Raw genomic sequence first — 21,471 nt, 5'->3', positions numbered from 1 at the left:
TTACACTCCCCAACTGTAGCGGGAGCCCAAAAGCAAAAAATACAAATTTGCACATAACGCTGCTTTAAAGCAAAGCAAGCTTCAATCAGCACTGAAACGCCCTGTAAATGCCCATAAACATACGATTAGTCACAGAACTTGAGCTTCTGTCGTTTATTTGAGACGATTTAGAAACAAGGATCATATCAGTCAGCTCTGTTCAGTAATGTTAATACTACTGAAGCACTAAATTCAAACCCAAAATTTTTATATAAATTCATATTATAAGACTTTAAAGGCATTAGAAATGTATATCTTAAGGTCATATTTGTTGTAGGATCCTCATAGGCAACTCATGATTCGGGTCAAAGTTCAGTTCATGGTGCCAGGATTCATACGACTACATTTTTTAATTCTAGAAACACACATAAATGTTTCCAAGTAGCTCAGCGGTCTAATGCACAACCACTATGGTCCGGGGGTTGCTAGATCAAATCCTGAGCAAAGCCATTTTGCCATCAGTGGCCGGAGTCCGAGAGAGAGCACAACTAGATGTACAACTGGGTAGATGGTGCTCTTAAGTGACGCTGGCCGGCACCGGCGCCCTGTTGGCTGAGTGTTTTGGCTGCCCGGCAGTTCTGCTTCGGCAGTGGTTCGTAAAGAGACGGTAGCTGGCTTTGCATGTACCGAACAAGGCTAGGGGGAGCTACGTCATCAACATGCGTTAGCACCTGTCCATAAACAAACACACGAGTGGCTGAGGCATTGTTCAAAATCCCCAAACTGAACCAGTTCTAAATGAGTCAGTAGAAGCATTGTGCTGTTGGTGGAATGCCCTAATAAGCACCATGTTGCTGAGTAACCTATGCCAACTGTTAACAAACTACATGGGAAAATATGGGAAAATCACTTCGCTTCCAGAGGCTGTAATTATCAGCTGCTCATATGAGCTAACGTCATTGTCTCCTTTAGTTCCACTCCACTTAGCTGTAACACATCCTGCTTTGAAGGAACAGGACTCTCCTGGGTCACATTAGCGTGTTATTCTTCTGTAGTGAGAAAAACCCCCCCGTGTTTAATTATCACAGCGTCAGATGATCCTCTGCACTGTTCAATTAACTGTAGCTGGACACAAACGAACACTGCAACAGTTAATTCAGCACTGGAGACTGAAGGCAGCGAGTGTGCGAAGGCCTCTCGACCCCAGCTGGATGAGTGCAGCAGGAGAGCCCACCCTGCAGAAACAAACACCCCTCAGTAAGTTGTAAGCCGTTGGTGGCTGAAACAGAAACTGTTTTCGTATGTGCATGGGCGTTGTTCCGAAACTTCACACTGTCTTTACAGTAACAGAGCTTCTCCATTTTTTGCGTGTGAGAGATGCAAGTTCTACCTGGAGATACTGGGCTGACTAGACGGCTCCAGGGTGGCAATGTGGACTATTTTATTCCCCTGTGCAATTCTGCGGAAAAACTGAAAGGTGGTTCCTCTGCCTGATGCCTGCTTGAGCTTTTTTGTAGATGTTTTCCCCATTTTCTTCAAACTTGCATGTTGCCAAGTCCCGTCCGCCAGCCATTACACTCCGAGAGGTTAAAAGCTGGCATGTACTTTCTCGAAGATCTGTAAAGCCAATGAACTGCATTGTTTTAAAAGGCAACCTCCCGAGGTACTATAAGAACTGCCTAACAAACACCTAGCAACACCATAGCAACCACGTAGCAATATCATAAGAACCACCTAGGAACCATTTAGTATCATCATAACAACCACCTGGAATATTACAGCAACCACCTAGCAACACCATACTAACCATCTAAAAACTATTTATAAATGACTATAGCAGCCATCTGCTATACCTTAGCAATAACCTGGCAACCTCAAAGAAGCCATCTGGAATACCACAACAACCATCTAGCAACTCAATAGCAACCATCTGATGTACAACAACAACTACCTAGCAATTACGTAGCAACACCATAGCAACAGCCTAACATAACAAATACCTAAGAACCCCATACTTGACCACAGCAACCAAAGTAACCAAAGTAAGACCAGTATACCAAAGCAACCACCTAACAATCACTTAGCAACACCATAGCAACCACCTGGAATAATATAACTACATAGCAAACCTACAGCAGACATCTGTTATTCCAGAGCCTACAATACCTACAATACCATAAGAACTAGTCAGCAACCCAATAGCAATTATCTGGTATAACCTAGCAACCGCATAGCAATCACTTAGGAACACCATAGCACCCACCTGGATTAACATAACTACATAGCAACCCCACTTCGGACATCTGGTGTACCAGAGCAACCACCTACAATACAATAGCAGCTACCTCGCAAACCCATAGCTGCCACCTGTTATACCATAGAAACCCCCTAGAATACCAGAACAACTACCTAGCAACCCAATAGCAACCATCTGGTATACCACAGCAGCCACCTACAATACTATATCAACTGCAAAGCAAACCCAAAGAAACCATCTTGCATAGCTTAGCAACCACCTAGCAAAACCAACTTCAGCATAGTGACCACATAGTAACGGCCTAGCAGCTGCCTGGAAGTAGGATCCCAAATCACTGCATGCTCCTTCTGGGAATGCACTTCCTCTAGGTGTCCTCTCGTCTATAAGTGATGTGGATCTGATGTGGATTAATGATTGATGATTGTCCTACTTCGGTTATCATAGTGCCGATATCTCCGTGATTAGAAGGACGGTCCAAAGTCTTGCATTATGACAGCTTTGTTTTGTTTACAGTCACGAGGAAGGCCTATCGGAGACAGGCCTGCAGCAGAACGGTCACAGAGAGGACCGCTTAAACCCTCCACTTCAGTTCACACTCACAACTACAGCACTGCCACAATTAGCATCAGCTACAAACCCTAAACCAGAGCCCTGTGGGGCATCCTTGCCTGTCAAGTCAATGTGTACAGCAGGGACAGCGCCCACACTAAAAGGTCAGAAGGTCAAGTACCGGACAGGTCTCGTCTCACGCCAACCGCTACATGATAATCAACTAGCGTTGGCTTGAATGCAGACTTGCAGAAGCTCCGCAAGTAGGTGAGATTGAGACCGCGAATTCAGGCTTACCTCGGCAACAAAGACGACGATGGAAATGTCCGACTTCTGCTCAGGTGTGAGGTCAAAGAGCAGAGAGCTCACTGTGTTCACCAGGTAACTCTGCTTCTGCCTGCGCACTGTGGGAATGCCCAACACTAGGGACACTGTAAAGTCACACACACCCAAACAGACACAGTATAAGGCATTGAGAGGTGAAGGGTCTGGACGGATCCAATGAGCAGATGCTCTTCACTCCTGGTAACCAGTTTGACTTGAGTTTGAGTTCATTTAGACTAGTTCAAATGTGGTGGCATAACATATCAAGTGCAACCAAATCCTTACAGCAATGTTCCAGTCTGTAGTATTGAGCCTCGTCAGAAGACTAGAGCTTGTTAGTGTAGAAAAGAAAGGACAACCTCCAGGCTAGTACCCTTCATTTCAGAAGCATTGGATGTCTGCAAACTTTTGGACATTGCTAAAGGCTAGACACAGTATATCCACATTTTAGACTATACACTGATCAGCCATAACATTAGCACCACTGACAGGTGACATGTAAAACACTAAGGCTCATCATACTGATACTCATGGAGGCCTCATCTCCCACCCTACAGGACTTAAAAAGGGTCTGCTGCAATTGTCTTGATGCCAGATACCACCTTCAGAGGTCTTGTGGAGTCCATGCCTTGACGGGTCAGATCTGTTGTGGCAGGACAACAGGGACCTGCTCATTGTTAAGCAGGTGGTGCTAATGTTATGGTCACTGGAGGAAATAGAGAATGGCAGAGACTGACCTCCATTGCGTCCCTGGCCCAGATGAACAAGGGGCTTCAGGCTGTCCTGGTGCCGTCTCAGGTGGGGCAGGTAAAGGAGAGTGTTGGGGTTTACAGATAAAACACCTTCTGGCCATTTAGCTGGAAGGCAAAATAAGAGAGTGTGGGCAGAGTTAGTGGTGTTTGCATGACAAAGTTATGCAAAATGTATGACTGATATGAGAGTGAGGCTTACCCAAAGAGCTGTTGAAAGTGAGATTAGCAGGGTAGGTCAAGTTCTGCAGGTTCTCCAGCACCTGAAGCAGTTTGTACGACAAGGCTTCTCCACGTTGCTCAGCTCTCACCAGCCTCTCATAGACCTTTTCGAGATCTACGGTTTCTAGACAGCAGAACCAGATCAAACATGTTTACACCATGTTTACACCATTTTCTACCCAATTTGGCAGGCCAATTACTCAATCCCTGTTCACGTGACCGCCCCAGCACTAGCGATGCCCCCCAATACTAAGAGGATGAAGACTAGCACATCTCTAATCCGACGCCTGTGCTAACCAACAACACACCAGAAGCGATGTGGGGAGGAAATGCCATCATCCTACCCCTGAGAGAGCAAGGCCAATTGTGCTCTCTCAGACTCCGGCTGCTGATGGCAAGCAGCGTAACCCAGGATTTGAACCAGCGATCTTTGAAGTTTTTGAGTAAACATTAACATAATGGCACCGTGCCTAATGCCAGATGTGGGCAAGTGGGATAACGATACTTTCAGTACTTTTGGGATGAGTTGGGGAGTTGGGGATGATGAGGTGAGGTAGTGAACATCATCCAACATTCTGACCTCACTAATGCTCTTGTCGCAATCAAATCCTCACAGCAATGCTCCTCCAAAATCTGATAGAAAGCCTTCTTCCCTGGACAGTAGAGACAATATCTCCAACAAAAGCAGGATAAGCTCTTTTAATAGCCTTGATTTGAGGAGAAACAATGAATGAGCAGGTGTCCCAATACTTTTGACCATTTATTGTATTACATGACTTGACCTTTAATAGCGCTCTCTTAACTCTTATCAATAATCACTAGTAATGCACTTTGACAAGGCCTCTCCATCTTGCTGGGCTCTCATCAGCCAGTCCAAGACCTTTGTCCAATAACTCGACATCTGAACGAAATTTCCCACATACATACACTGTATGGACAAAAGTATTTGGCCACCTGCTCATTCATTGTTTCTTCTGAAATCAAGGCTATTAAAGGGAAGAAGGCTTTTTACTAGATTTTGGAGGAGCATTGCTATGAGGATTTGATTGCATTCAGCTCCAAAAGCGCTCGTGAGGTCAAGATGTTGGATGATCATCACCCCGCCTCATCATCCCCAACTCCCCAACTCATCCCAAAAGTACTGGATGGAGCTCCACCATTCCAGAGAACACAGCTCCACTGCTCCACAGCTCAGTGCTATTCCATTGACAGTACTTCTTCTCTACAGGGACTAGACAAGCTGTGTGTGTATGTGTGCATTTGCACATCTGTGTCGGCAACGGGGGCAACGTAAAGTAGCTGAATGCATTCCTTAGAAGGGGTGTCCACAGACATTTGGACATATAGTGTATTTGCTGATATGTAAACATTTCTAAAATGTAGAATCTGGGAATACAAACAAAAAAAATCTAAATTACAGAGAAATATAATATAATATAATATAACATTTATTAGAAAATCGGCCCAAATTTAATATGCAGATATTTTAGTGCAGCAGTCGAACATTCTGCTCTTCTGCAGCTCAATAAATACATCCTTCACTATCAGCTTGAAGTCACACAAATTTAAACATCTATCTCTAGTAATTTAATGCAATCCTTACCTTCCCCTAATGGGCCAGTCAGAGCATTAACATTGTGCATAACATGCTTATAACCCGAGGTGAAGAGGCCTCGTCCATCAAAAAGAGAACCAGAAACCTGCATATGTTTGCAAGCTCTTACAAACACTGCTTAAGCTCACCTCATGATGCCTAAAAGCCCATCTCAAGTCAAGGTAAGTCAAATTTATTTGTACAGCTTTTTACAACTGTTGTCGTCACAAATCAGCTTTACATAATTAGTCATTAATAAAAGACAAAAAAAGAAATAACATAAGAAGACATGAAAGATCTAAGACCCCCAGTGAGCCCCAACGGCGACAGTGGCAAGGAGAACCTCCCTCAGAGCTGGAGGAAGAAACCTTGGGAGGAACCAAGACTCACAAGGGGGACCCGACCCATCCTCCTCTGATCAGAACTATTTATTAATTATTGATAAAAGCTACCAAACCATCTATACTGCTGAACTGCTCTGGTCATAATCATAATATAATAATCATAGTGTAGTATAACTGAATATAGTCATAGCAGTGATGGTCAGAGTAATGATAGTTAATAGTGGTGATATTAATAGTGGCAGATAGTTAAGAGTCCATTTAGGTTTAAAAGTAGGTTTAGCCCTCAGTTCAAAGTCAAATCAAATCAAATTACGACTGTGCAGCTTTACACAATCAGCAATTAGTAAAAGACACAAAAATAATAAAAAAATCGATAACATGAAAAAACATGAAAAATATAAGACCCCGTGAGCAGCCAACTCCCTCCCTCAGAGGATTCAAGACTCACAGGGGGACCCATCTATCCTCCTCTGATCCGAACTAACTATTTATTAATTATTGAAAAAAAGTTACCAAACCACTAAAACTGTTCTCCTGCTCAGGTGTGCAGCATATTCCTAATCATAATATAATAATCATGGTGTAGCAGAACTGAATATAGTCATGGCAGTGATGGTCAGAGTAATGATAGTTAATAGTAATGATATTAATAGTGGCAGATAGTTAAGAGTCTATGTAGGTTTTAACACCGTGACTGTTTACTGGTCTGCCGGGACTTAGACGCTGTTTCCTTGTTTTTGAGCAAGTAAATCTGACTGTTCTGACTGTTTATCTGACTTTATCATCTCACTCACGGTTTCGTCTTGTTTGGCTTGACGCCACATTTACCTTTTTTTCTTAATTCAGTTTTATCGTTGTTTTTGTTCCTGTTTTGATTTTTATTATTATGATCAGCTGTCGACCTGAGGAGGATGGGTTCCCCTTTTGAGTCTTGGTTCTTCCTCTCGACCTGAGGAAGTTTATCCTTGCCACTGTCGACACTAGCTTGCTCTAAAGAGGCTCGGACCCGAATCTCTGTAAAGATGCTTTGTGAACATTCGTTGTAAGAAAAGCCTGTATAAATAAATGTAGTTGATTGATTGATTGAAAACATTTCAATCCACTCAGTGGTTTGAGTTGCAGGCATTTGCGCCCAGTACACAAAGTGCAAGACCAGACCTTGGGACAGGTTTTAGGGCCTGTATTCACTTTATGAATGGGTTTTATGATTTGCACAAACAGCGTGTTGACCCTGGCTCTTATTGAGCAGGTCACTACACTAAGGTATCGCGTTTCCTGTTGGTTTCAGTGCTTTGACTGTTAGCCTGTGATTTGTCTAGCAGGGTTACAATGGTGACATTTCTACAACAGCTGTCCTCACTGCTTTGCAATCCAAAAATTGCTACATGACATATATGATATGGTAAGTTAGCCGACGGAAATCTCGTAAGGCCTAGAAACGCATCAACACATTTCAAAACGTGGTGGGGTGTGAAGATGATGCAACTTCTGGATCGTCTGTTTCAATAAGTACTCCTACAGCTCTGGTGTAGAGATGATCCGAGTCATAACGAGAGGCAGAACAATATGATATATTACAACATAAATACGCATCCAAAAGTACCTGAAGCTTCTCTATAGGAGTTTAACACTGAAGCTGAGACTGTTCACTCAGGGCTCCTGGAGTTGCTCCAGTTCAACGCTGGGATTCTGCTTTCTACTACATTTTGGAGGAGCTTTGCTGTGAGAATTTGATTGCGTTCAGCACCAAGAGTGTTAGTGAGGTCAAGATGTTGGATTATCATCTCCCCAACTCATCCCAAAAGTACTGGATGGAGCACCATGCATCATTCCAGAGAACACATCTGTGTCAGCAATGTGGGCAACTTTAAGACTGGTCTTACTGTTTCTCTATCTTGGTGAGGTTAATGATGCCTGGAGACCATCTAGACTACCAAACTCAAACAAAAACATATCCCAGGTGAGCAAGAGCTAAGCTGGTCTACCAGCTTAACCAGCTTGACCAGTGTGAGCTGACCAGGCTGTTTATTTCAACAGGGTAATAAAGATGTAATAATAATAATAATAATAATAATAATAATAAAAACGATCGATAGACAAACATAAAGTTGAGGTCTGAAGGCTAAGGTACTGTTCAAGGTTCTCACACATGCTGGATGATGGAGCTAAAGGGAAAGACTGGGGAACACAGTCCCCGTTTTATTTGATTGGCCCAACTCACCCAACACTGACAAATAAAGGTACTGCAAAGGGTTCTTTAAGCGAAGCCACAGAAGAACCATTTTTGGGTATGTAAGAAACCATTTCTATAAAAGACATGCGAGTGTGAATAAATGTTACATGGGTAAAGAACATCTACATCCACTTCCTTAAACTTTTAAAATATTTTTCACACACCTTGTTCTCAAAAATGGACCCAACAATGGTTCTTGTTCATTAATGGCAAAAACACCTTTGTGGCACCATTATTGCTGGTAGCTGGTTTCAGATGGTCTTTGATGGTCTTTGATTTTCAATGTGGCTGGATAGTTGGTCACCAAGCCGTAAAACCATACCCTATGCGGGTAAGCAAGCTGGTTAAGCTAGTTAACCAGTTTAGCTCCTGACTAAAGTTTGATAAACTTCAAGTTTGATATTGAGGACAACTTGACCATACCGGTTAACCACCTTGGTCATGCTGGTCAACCAGCTTGTTTGAGAAAGTCTTGCATTGGACATTCTGATTGACGAGCTTGGTCATGCTGGTAGACCATCGAAACCATCAAACTTAAGCAAAACCATACCCCATGCTGGTCAAGGGACTAACTGGTCAACCAGCTTGACCAGTTATGAGTATTTCCTTCTCAGAAGTAAAAAGGAAACTCAGATGTTGATGAAACTGATGTTCTCAGATGGCCAAAGTCTCATTCAGATCATTTAACTGGACTCCACTGTGGAGGTCCTGCAGTAAGGCGTCAGAAGCTCAGTATGTGAGAAGACTAGAACTCAAACTTCAGCTTCATTGAGACTTACCGGGTTGAGAAGCGTGCCAGGAGGTCAGCATTAACATACACACGCAGAGGATCAGGGCTGCTGGTAATAGGCGGATGCACCTCATCTCACTCCTTGGCTACACGTCCAGCTACACGTCCAGCTACACGTCCAGCTCAGAGCGTTTCGGGCGCAGTCCTGCGCATTTCGGTCAAGTTCTCGAGGATTGCGTCCACCTCGAGCCGGTTCCGGTGGTGTGAGGAGTCTCAGACAAGTGTCATCCATTCATCTTCCCCCTCACTAACTTCAGCAGACAGACAGACCGAGGACGTGCAGCGCCACCTCCCTCCTTCCTTCTACCTGTTGCCATACTTGAGTAGTCAGTAGGAGTGGCCGGAATTATCAGGGTTGCCAGATCCATGAAAAACACCCACCCACCAGTTCAGCCATAACGCCATTAAAACTGCCTGCCACATTTTGTGTAGGTCCCCCACGTGTCTCCAAAACAGCTCTGACCCGTCGAGGCATGGACTCCACAAGACCTCTGAAGGTGGCCTCTGTGGTATCTGGCATGTATGTTGTGAGGTAGGTAGATCCATGGATCACATCAATGGCCCTTGAAGGGGTTTCCCTGGACCACTGCATACCAGAACCCCATCTACAGGACCTTTCGGATGCTTTGGAGATATTCTGACCCGGCCTTCTATCCATCCTGCGTTTCCGCTTCCAGCATTATGTATATTTTATGCTTATTCTCTTATGTCCCTGTTAGCTAGCTAGCAGGGTTACAATGGGGACATTTCTACAACAGCTGTCCTCACTGCTTTGCAATCCAAAAATTGCTACATGACATATATGATACGGTAATGTTGGATGACCATGCACCATGCATCATTCCAGAGAACACATCTGTGTCAGCAACGGGGGCAACTTTAAGACTGGTCTTACTGTTTCTCTATCTTGGTGAGGTTGATGATGCCTGGAGACCATCTAGACTACCAAACTCAAGCAAAAACATATCCCAGGTGAGCAAGAGCTAATGGACCATTAGGTCTATTATATATATTTTATGCTTATTCTTTTATGTCCCTGTTAGCTAGCTAACATTTACTTCACCTTGAGTTCACATTACTGTGTATGACCCCTGCATATCTGTCCTTTTTTATTTCCCAAACAATTTGGACCTTTTTTTTCAACTAGCCCAGTTTGGAGGGAATATAACAAACCTGGCAACTCTGGGCTTAATACTTAAGCTACATCTCCGATCCTGGCATGTCTTTTTCAGAATCAGTCCTCAATATCAATGCTACTGAAATCAATTTCTAATATTAAAATAAATAAATTTAGATTTGGTGTGTGAGGTTTGGTGTGAAATGCAGACCAGTTTAGAGTCAGTTACAGGGTCAGAATTGTCCCTGTTATCAGACGCCTGAAAACATTGAATGGCTCTAACATCTCCATCACAGAAATGCAGAAGCCGTAATTTGGAATTTCATTCCCTTGGATGCAAGACGTACTGGTGTCAGGATCGTAGCCTTGGTAGTGCTTGGTAGGCCTATCAGACATCCATCCAAGTGTAGTGGAAAAAACTACTCATCTAGTATGAGTACCTTACTCCACTGACGCTCTTGTGTGGCTAAATGCAGTCAAATCCTCACAGCAGTGTTCCAATATCTAGTGTAAGGCCTTTCCAGAAGGCCTGCAACAAGAAAAGTTACAACCCCCCTTTTATATCCTTGATTTCAGGAGATTTATTGAAAAAGAGAAAGATAGACATCAGAAAATGAGCAAAAATGATTTCTGGTGCATCAGCAGTTAAGAAGAACTGGAGAATCGCGACCATGATATCCAGCATTCATGTAGCATTCTTCTCCGGTTCAGGTTTAGTCTGGCTTTCACATGTATCAGTCTTGCCACAGAGCTCTGTGATAAGAAAAGAGAGAAATTAGCAGGAGAAAATGCCTGAATCCAGCTTTTTCACCCATACAATCCTTAGGTCATGTGCATCTGCTCAATACATGACCCAAATCCCTCCCAACTACAACATAAAGCACCTCAAACTAGGCCGAAACATTCATTTTCCCTGATAGTTAGCTTAATTATCATTAGTCTTAGTACATACACCTTGTATTACAGCCTTACTGACCTGTTACACCATCATAGGAGAACTGAGGTTCTTCTTTGAGCCCCAAACACGCTGCCTGTTTCCTGTACAGCTCCACAGCAGTCTCAGGTGCTTTGGGTTCTTTTGCTGAAATATTGGAAGCAAACTTGAGTGCCTTACAGATACCCTTGTAGGTGATGGTCATGGGACACACATAAATGAACCCCATCCCCCCCTTTTATTTATTTTTTTAATTAACTAGTGCTAACAAAGTACGGCCTCCACCTTGAACCTCAGATCTTTGGAGATTTAGGTGTGTACGCAGTGCCACCTAGAGGCGCATTGATCATATCATCTCCACAGGACTTAACTAGACTAAATCACAGAAGATTGACCTCACTTTTAAGTCAAATGTATATAAACATTGTTTCTAAAAAAAAAAGAAAGACTTTTCCGAAGTTTAAGTTAAAAGGAGAATTTCAGATCTTTTTTTTTAGTACACTAAAATAGGGCAGCCAATCAGAACACAGCTTATTTACATATATACTATTCTTTACAGGCACACTGATACAGAAACAGCAAGTCCAAATTTTGGAAAATGAATTGTTGTCTGTCTGTTTTTGGTGCCATAGGTGGACCTCAGGGTGGAAAACGTCCCCTTTATACTTAGGGCCCGAAACTGGGCCAAGTTCCCTAGCCCATATCCCCTAGATCCCTATATAGAGCACTATTATGGGGAACAGAATCCCACTGTTATGCTTGTAAGCAGTGTCTTCAAACCAAATGACGCAATGAATTATGGGTATGCCATCGTTTGTATTATGCTACAAACGATGTTAGCATAATGCTAAATGCTGTGTAATAAACCATCAAACACAATAAATCATCAAACACTTGCTAATATACAAAGTTATATTCTTCTTTCGGTTAATTTACGCTACGTTTAGCCAGAATAGCTAGCGATAACGTCTTTATTAAGCATGATTTAACTACATTTAGCTGAAAGGTGTCTTGGTCTCATGGTTTAGCGAATGGTTTACAGCTTAAATAGCTGACCACTAAACTGACCTCTGAAGCAGAAACGAGAAAGTGACTTACTCAAGAAGTAGATGGACCTCAGCGTCTCATCCGCCATCTCTCTGCAGAAGCTCAGGGTGAGGCAGTGAGCACAGGACGGCAGTAGATTGATCACGGTTGTTATATTGTGTACTGTGAACAGACAGGTATGCTACTGAGTGAAGGTTATTCAGAAGAACCCATTCCAGTCCCAGTGGGGCTCACCTGGCTGGAACGTGGGCTAGATGGTTTCCAGGTGGGTATGGGCCCTGAGCGGGCATGGGCCTCAATGTTACAGCCCACCCTAATCTCACATGGGTACCATCTTGGCTCCATGCGATGTACAACCCAGATGGTGCCCATGTTTAACCCCTCCTGGTCCCATCACTGACTGACCCTGGTGGGCATCCATAGGTGGGGCCAACACAGAACAGTGAGGACAAAACCCTCTGGTTCCCAGTTGGGCTACTGATACAGGCCCCATATGTACATGTAGGACTCAGGCTTACCGGAAACATGTATGGTGCTGTTTTGGAAGGTTACGTTCTTGCTGGTAAGCTGACAACCTCCATGTCTGAGGGGGGAATAGATACGCATCATATAAGAGTCCGAGAACCACTGCCTTTCCTAAAAACCTTTGAGGAACCTTTTTTTTTCCAGATTTAAGAGGATGAGAGTAACTCACATCAAGCTCCCTTGGCTGAGAACCAGTGTGTCTGTGAGAGAGCTGGGAGTAAACTCCATCCAAGAGCTGTTCATTGTTTTGAAGACATTTCCAAGTCTCGGACTATTCGTGATTCCTTCCTGGAAAACCCATTTTCCAATAATCTGAAAATATAGTAAAAAAAAAGCAAAATGAAAAACGAGAAGAAGTAAAAGTGATTAATAATATGGCCTATCATTAATCTGAAAATGAGGTGCCTGTAATGTTCACAATAAATAATATATCAAAATATATTCAAATTAAATACAGTAATATCAATAAAGTGCCAAATAGTTACAACTAGTGATTCACTGATGAGAGTGAATTCATTGAATCGTACTGTACTGTGTATGGAGGAAAGTCTCTCTGTAAATAGGTTGAATAATATATTGAAGATAAACAATAATAATAATAATAATAATACATATCATTTATAGTCTTTCAACAAATAAGTGCAAATAACAGAGTCCAATTTCTGATAGTGTTTTTAAGTGCTGTAGGGCCCTCTTCAGGTTTAATTTTGCTTAGTTATGTCTACTAGCCAGTGGGAAAGCAGTAACTATTAATTAAAAACTATTAAATTAAATGAAATTAAATAACAAATGACATTTAATTTAATTTAATTTAATTTGGATTTTTTTATTTTTTATTTTTGTTTTTCTTTCTATATTACATTATATTATATTATATTATGTAATTGCCACTTTGTACGAACATACTATACAAATAAACATATCTTTCCTTCCCAATCTGGACCAAATTTTGCAATTTGTATCTATACGTGTTTAAAACTGTGAGCTTATCAGACATGTCGTTATTCAAATTTTAATAGATAACTATAGATAGCATTTGTATCTGCAGCATTCTGTACCTTTATAAATGAGACTACTGACCAAGACTTAATGGATAAACTTACTGAACGTTCGTCCTCCAGTTCCACCGGCTTTGTGAGATCCTCACAAGTTGGGTCAGCGGCCTGGCTGATGACCAGCAGGCCGAGAAAGGCCAGAGAGGAGCTGATTAGGAAAGCCATACTGGACAGATGCTTCTGCTAGGCTGCAAACTGGACACCTGCACTTTATACTGTTTAATATTGAACGTCCCTCCTGCTCTGAACTCTAGTCCGGAGGGACAGAACTACGGGGTATTGAGAAATGTATTTGTCTATTTCCTAACAACCATTTGAAAGACATTCAGTCCAAAATTCCCCCCAAAATGCCAGATGGTGACACGTTTAGATTCATTGATGAACATGAGTTAAGTTTGTTTACAATAGGAGATTGTAAACTAGGCTAACATTGCTAACAAACACTGGATTCAGATTGTCACCAATTTCATTTGGGTAAATACACAACAAAATCTTCAAGTTCATCACATGGATTTGTCCAGGCCAAACAAACCATAAGGATGGGAATGCATTTGGAGTGTATTTGCACATCCTCAGCTACTAAACACCTGCTTTAGGCCTTAACTTTACCTTTAACACTAATCAGAGCATTCTGAACTGTGGTGACTATCACAGTCCTGCAGCTTCATGAAGCCCTGGCCATCTGCTTCAGACTGAGAACAAGTATGGATCATAGATTGAGGATGTAAGAATTGTACCAATTGAAGTGTTAAATAAAAGAATTGCTGCTGCGTGTACACATCTAATAATGATTCTGCATCACTGCCTACACACTCATATATTATATAAACTCATATACGTTATACAAACCCAATATTAAGAAGATGAGACCTGGACTAGAGAACGTAGACAGATGCAAGAAATTTGCCAGACACTGTAAATCATTAAATCCCATTGATCTTTATTCACTGTTTATTATGCTGTGGATCCTGCATTACATTTGGTCAAAGGACACTCTGGCCTAAAAAGGGCCGAATGCAACACATTAACAAGTGCAAAATCAATCACTTTTCATTCCTCCTTTTTGTCCTCAGGTTTAGTCTGGTCGGCAGATGCACCGTCCTTCTCATCACCATCTTTACAGAATTCTTCACAGAAAACAGAGTTATTCGTCAAAATTAGCAAAAAAACAAAAAACATAATAATAAAATTTTTAAACATAAAAATAAGGCTTTTAATGCATGTCTTAATTTGCCAATTTAAATATTATTATTATTATTTAGAATGCCCCGAAGTAGGGATGTCCCAATCAAGTTTTTTTAATGCCTTGATCCGATCCGAATCTCTTAACGCTGACTATAAGTCAATACCGATCTTTGTGTTTCTATAAATAATAATACAGCCCCTCAACTTAGGTAAGATGTGCTAAAACATAATAATAAACAGCAGTCAAGTCTCTATTTTTAATAAATCTATTTTTAATAACAGTTTTTACAATCAGACTAATCTAAAATCAGACGAAATTCTAATCTGATCTACTTTGTTTGGAGCGTCTTTTTAAACGACTGTTTTAAACTCTATAGTCTTTAATATCTACAGTCCAGCCTGACTGACCTCCTTGACCTTTCAGCTCTCAGCTCCTTTACAGCTCTGCAGTCTAATCACAGTGCATGTGCATTAGCATTAGCCTCATCCTCGGTTCTGAATAGGCCGTTCAGAGCTGGTTTAGAACCATAGAAAGGAGCGTGGTTCTCTCGCTGGTAGAACAGAGCATTTAATACCATAGTCTGGTTTCTAATCAGGCGTGATTAAAGACTAAAGACTCTTCTGACAGATTAACTAACTCACTTTGTGGCCGTCTGCTGTTGCTGGGTAATTTTTACAGCGAGGCTCTGAGCTAACGCTAAGCTAAAGTTTTCCTCTTCCCCGAACTTTCTGTTCCACCTTAAATACTGCAGCAGTTTCGCTCTGCTGTTGAGCTGTACCCACTGTGACTGCGGCTGTATTTAAGGTGGAATGGAGAGTTAGCATTAGAGCCAACTTAAGCTTTTGTTTTGGCGGCTAACTGGTAACATCCCCGTCTTGTCAGTTAGAATAAAGCCCGGTTTGGTTTTGCTCGCTGAAATCATGTCACAGATTAACTCTGTCTGGGTTAGTTTTCTAAAAAAGTTCCTCATGTATTTTAATGGCGCGTAGAGGACACCAGATGGCGAAACCTAAGAATCGGAAGTGGATCAGAACCTTAAGAGTCAATACCCGATTCATTAAAAAACTGCCTGGATCAGATCGGGACATCCCGACCCCCAAGACCTGTCCACTGTGGTCAGTACTGACCTGTCACACCGTCGTAGGAGTACTGTGGTTCTTTTTTAAATCCGAGACAGGTCGCTTGTTTCCAGTACAGATCCGTCTCAGCTTCAGATGCTTTGGGGCTCCTCGCTGAAAGATCACACATACATAAATATGTCATAATAAGTCATATTTATAAGCTAGGGCTGTATTATCTATGTTCTGGTCTAAGTATACAATCTGCTAACGTAGTCAATAGTATGTGAGGTTTGTATTGGATTGTGGTCCAATTTTAGCTGAGACAACTAACCCACCCACTCACTAGGACTCCACCTGGCACTTGCAACACTGGTGGTTGGTGTGGTTGGTGTGGCGCAACCTTGGGCAAGACTCCTAACACTAGGTTGGCCCTCCTCTGTAATACAAGTAACCTTGTACTGATTTGACCGCCACACCTGAGGATAATCTGAACGGAACCTTTTGCTTTGGACGTTGTTGGTGGTCTACAGCTACAGTACAGTCGCCTGCACAATGAATCGCAGACCCAATGCATTACTGCAGTGTAATGGAGCAACATGACTTACTGAAGAGGTAGATAGATTTGATGGTCTCATTTTGCGCATGACTGGTGAAGCTAATAGAGAGGCAGCCAGGACTGGATTGCAGGAAATCGCCCTCTGTTGAGACGCCCTTTTCTGAAAACAGACAGACAGAGGATATTTGGAAAACCCAGGACTGAACGTGCAAGAAATAGTAGACAGAACATTGCAGGTTTGGACTGGATTTGGACGTTGGGCCTAAAAAACAACCCAAAAACAATGAAGCTAATTATTATAATAAATACTGTATTTTCTTACAAACATTTGACTGTATATACTGCCTCACTTTATAACTCACTAAGTCACTCTCTCACATTGAGCAGTCTGAAGATTGTCCACAAGGGGGTCCTTAGCATTATTGACAGAGAGGAAACAAGCGACAAAAGGCCACGCATCATTAAAGCAGCAGCATGTAGTTAAAGGACGTTACTTGAAAGCTTTTTATAAGCTACAGACGTCCGTGTCGAAGGTAGAGTTCCCATAAGTGGTATTAGGCCAAATGGAACAGTGACTACCCCCCAGGCTAAAAGACCCAGCTCAAGACTCAGCTTTTGCCAACCTAGAATCAGATTTATTGGCCAAATATGTTCACACACACAAGGAATTCGTTTCTCTCTAGTATTGACAATATACAGCTACTCTACATATAATTTACAGACAATGCACACTATACAGAGAACTATAGTATACCCACCATACATATTTTTTACGAGGACTTAGGACGAGGACTTAGGACCTATACAGTGTGCCTTACAGTGTTATTCACAGAACAGCCGTATGCAGCTCTGTACAGATGAAATACTGTGTAAACACAGCAGTGTACACACATGTGAAGTGAATAATGGTGCAGTAATGCAGTAACTGTAGGATAAGAGAGATAATTGATGGGCAAGGTGGTTGAAAAGCTGGTCATCCAGACGAAAGCATACCCCATGCTGGTAAGTTCTACATAGTAAATGTTGCATTTGGTTTGGTTTTGGCCAAGCTTGATCATGCTGGTCCTAATAATTACTGCTAATAATTACGGCTCATATAAACTTCTTTAATCTTGCTTTAGTGTTGTTATTGGTTCATTGTCATTTTTACAGTATTTTAAGAAATAATTTAGTATTTAGACTTGCATATAAATGGAGATACAAGGCTTTTGTCCAAAAGCAACAATGTATTAAATATGTTTAATGTTTGAGTGAATTTCAATAAAATCCACCAGTTTTTTCCCCTTTGCTTAACTCAATTCAAGTGTATCTGTAATTATTACTTTTAGATTTGAAAGTTTGTTTCTGCCTTAAAAAAAACCTCCTGCACGTCATGCATTTCTCATGCAGAGAGTGTTGTGAGACTTATTAAAAATTATTTACTACATAATATCCATAAATAAATACCTTTATCAAGACAAATTTGCTTGTTCCAATATATATAACTTGGTAAAATGCCTAGATATACATCAAATATTAAAATTAAAACAATCTTTTTGTACTATTATTATTATTATTATTATTAAAATAAAAAATATTTTAACATTTAATTTAATCATGCTGGTCCTAATTGCTAATAATTATGGCTCATATAAACCTTTTTAGTCTTGCTTTAGTGTTGTTCTTAGTTTATTTTTAAACTAAGCACATAAAAATGAGTAGATTCTGAATAATACATACTGGTTACTAAATAATCTACAAAATACATACTGGTTACTACATATTTAATACTGGATACAGAATCATTTATAATTAATACCAAATAACCAAATAACTTTTGATTAATACATACTGGTTACTAAATAATGCATAGCAAATACTGAATAATTAATAACAGATACAGAACAATTCACAGTATTTTTATATGATTTTTTTACAGTATTTTAGGATAAAATGGTTTCGATAATACGTTGGACGATGGCTATTTTATTTAAGAAGCGAATTATTAAGCTAGAAAACAATTTTAAAAATCTATTTTATTCCGTAGCCTAAGCAGCATAGGTAGCCATAGGGGTAACAGTACCTATGCTGTTTAGCACTTGATGCTTGACACAGATGTTATAGGGATGATGTAGGAATTTCGACATACCAGAAACATAGATGGTGGTGTTTTTGATAGTTGCATTGATGGTCACAAATTCACACTTGCCGTTTCTGAGGGACAGAAGGACACACATCACAGGTGAAGCTCATATGTAGAAGCTATGATAGCTCAGCATGCGTTTGAAGTAAGCTATCTAAAGCCGATATGAGATTATGAGAGTAACAGAGAGACTCACAGCATGTTCCATTGTCTGAGAATGACTGTATCTTTTAAGGAACTGGGGGCGAACTCGATTCTAGAGCTGTTGATTGTATTCAAGATGTTTTTGAACAAAACGTGATTAGCGATCCCTTCAGCGAAGATCCACTTCCCCATGATCTAAAACACATCAACATGAGAACGGTTGGATGCCGAGCTGCAGGACAGAAGAACCTTGAGACTCCTACTGCACTGAAGTGTCCTACGAGCTCTTGCCTCATGTCCTCATGCCATTACAAGTGAGCAGAGACAGAGTTGAGGGACCTCACATGCATTTAAATGTGTCCCCCATATGAAATGAAGACGTGTCTGTATTTGAGGACACTTACTGAACTGTAGTCGTCCTCCAGCGCCAGTGGCTTGGTGAGATCCTCACACTTGGGGTCAGCGGCCTGGTTGGCGACCAGCAGGCTGAGAAAAGCCAGAGTGGAGACGACTAGAACGGCCATGGTGGTCAGATGGTGGAGCTCTTCAGATGCGTCTGCTTATCTTCGTACAGGACTCCTGCACTGTAGAGGGTTTTATACTCCACAGTTCCTCCTGGCCCTTCCAGAGTGATGCAACAGCACCAGAGGTCGACCTGGCAGCCTGATATTGGAATTTTGTAAATTCTGAAAATCCACTATGTCTCTCAACCAGCGGTTTAGGTGGCTAAGTGACAACGTTCCAGTCACTCTTCCAGTAACCTTAGTTTAAGCTGCAGTATAATCAGATAGCGTGGGTTTGATGAGTTTAGGGAGCAAGGGTCAGGGTCAGGTACCATGGTAGTGTTTTTTTTTTTTTGACCACTGGATTTTACACGAAGTCCACAAGTTAAGAAACATAGGACCATGCAGATTACAGTAACTGCAGACATCTATCTATATATATAGATATTATAAAATTACATACATTATATATATATATATATATATATATATATATATATATATATATATAAAATCTATATATGCAAAATGGCAGCTTTACAGAAGACTTCTAACTTCTAAAAGGTCATTTTGGAGCGTTTCTATTGGTCCGTTCATCTTGACGATTTGACACAATTTAAAGAACAACTGCCAGATTCACTTTATGTCAAAAAGTGAAAAACATAAACAATGGAGATACAAGGTTTTTGTCCGAAAGCAACAATTTCTTAAATATATTTAATGTTTGAGTGAATTTCATGAGAATCCACCAGTTTTTTCCCCCCTTCGCTTAACTCAATTTAAGTGTATCTGTAATTATTACTTTTAGATGTAAACGTTTGTTTCTGCCCTAAAAAATCTCCTGCATGTGAGACTACTTTAAAATTCTTTACTGCACAATATCTACAAATAAATACCTTTATCAAGACAAATTTGCTTGTTCCAAGAAATGTAACTTGGTAAAATTCCTAGATATACGTCAAATCTTAAAATGAAAACATAAACTTTTTTTATGAAAATAAAAATTATTTGAAAATCTAATTATTAGTAGAATTATCGGATATATAGACTAGAAAATTTGTCATTATCTGCAGGGTAACTTCAAATTCAGCTTCAAAATGAAGAAAAAATAACTTAATTTGCTGAAACTTGACAAATGATGTATGCTATGAATAATGTTAATACGTTTATGAAGAATTTAACATGTTAATACATCTATATATATATATTATATTTGTATATTCTGATACTTTTTGATCTATACCATTTCTAAAACACACACTAGCAGTCAACAATTCATTTATAGAAGATCTTTGATGCTGAACTTTTCAAGCATAATATTCCCAGAGCATAAACCCTAAACCCCTAAACTCTGACCAGTCCGGTACTGGACAAATTTCCTTTATAGTAACATTAGTGTTACGCATGCTGCATCCACTGATCTGAGGATCCTTACAGATTACCCTGAAGCTAAATGGCACCCGCCAGTGGAGACACATGTACATTACCTCTCCTAACTTCTTTAGGAGTTGGGAAATGTCCTATCTGAGGATGTTCCTCACATGTTCTTGCCCAACTGTTAAAGTGGGTTAAAGATTAAACACCATGAAACCAGGCGATGTGTTCTTTTTTGGACTGAACGTCTTTACGAGGTCTTTTTTGCTGCCCTGTATTTCAGACTGAAGACACAGAGTGGGCTATGAGAAGCAGGACATGCACTCAGTATAAATCTTTAACTCTCAATCTGAATGATTGATTGATTGATTGATTGACTGATTGATTGATTACCGTGCTGGAGATGACTGCATTGCGACTGCTCTCCATATAAACGTTGAGTTCATTTGGTCTGGGTCAGGGCATCTCCATGTTTTTACTCAGTTTATTTATTGTCCTTTTCATTTTGAATACATTCTTATATATATTTTTATTAATAAACCGCACATCAAAGCTAACTTACAATGTTTCATACTATACAGTATCATTTCTATGAATATCACAGTGAAAATAAGACAATATTTACAACCATTAAAGTCAACCTGACTTCATCTTGAAATCTTCATCTCTAAAAATGAGAGGCACACGCATCGGAGGGGGGGTGTGTGTTGGTCCACTCACTAGTAATGGGGGCATTGCATGCGCTGTGGGGGGGGTACGTGGGTAATAGGTGGTCGAAATTGGGTCCAAATTTGATATTAAATAAT

At 40.8% G+C, this 21,471-nt stretch overlaps 3 protein-coding genes across 3 annotated transcripts in view; all 3 read right to left on the bottom strand.

Annotated features, from left to right (window-relative positions):
• LOC140541474 (alpha-1,3-mannosyl-glycoprotein 4-beta-N-acetylglucosaminyltransferase B) overlaps nucleotides 1-9,329 on the bottom strand; it is a 32,546-nt gene extending 23,217 nt beyond the window's left edge. The window contains exons 1-4 of the mRNA XM_072664116.1: nucleotides 9,031-9,329; nucleotides 4,061-4,204; nucleotides 3,847-3,966; nucleotides 3,083-3,216 (exon numbers count right to left, since the gene is read on the bottom strand). Of these exons, the coding sequence (XP_072520217.1) occupies nucleotides 3,083-3,216; nucleotides 3,847-3,966; nucleotides 4,061-4,204; nucleotides 9,031-9,115 (483 nt within the window). The 5' untranslated portion in view covers nucleotides 9,116-9,329. The remainder of the gene's footprint in view (nucleotides 1-3,082; nucleotides 3,217-3,846; nucleotides 3,967-4,060; nucleotides 4,205-9,030) is intronic.
• A 1,514-nt stretch (nucleotides 9,330-10,843) lies between these two features.
• On the bottom strand, nucleotides 10,844-13,884 carry LOC140540760 (alpha-1-acid glycoprotein 1-like). Its single transcript, XM_072663187.1, has 6 exons — nucleotides 13,768-13,884; nucleotides 12,834-12,976; nucleotides 12,658-12,722; nucleotides 12,191-12,301; nucleotides 11,135-11,239; nucleotides 10,844-10,911 (listed from the first exon to the last, which is right to left on the bottom strand). The coding sequence occupies exons 1-6, from the start codon at nucleotides 13,882-13,884 to the stop codon at nucleotides 10,844-10,846; spliced, it is 609 nt and encodes a 202-aa protein (XP_072519288.1).
• A 7,470-nt stretch (nucleotides 13,885-21,354) lies between these two features.
• mmp17b (matrix metallopeptidase 17b) overlaps nucleotides 21,355-21,471 on the bottom strand; it is a 9,798-nt gene continuing 9,681 nt past the window's right edge. The window contains 1 exon segment of the mRNA XM_072663881.1: nucleotides 21,355-21,471. This exon segment is cut by the window's right edge and continues 507 nt beyond it. The gene's annotated coding sequence lies outside the window, so the exon portion shown is untranslated.

Source organism: Salminus brasiliensis, chromosome 19 (assembly GCF_030463535.1).
Source record: "Salminus brasiliensis chromosome 19, fSalBra1.hap2, whole genome shotgun sequence".
Taxonomy (NCBI): Eukaryota; Metazoa; Chordata; class Actinopteri; order Characiformes; family Bryconidae; genus Salminus; species Salminus brasiliensis.
The sequence above is the reverse complement of the archived record's forward strand: the minus strand, read 5'-3'. Positions and strand labels throughout refer to the sequence as shown.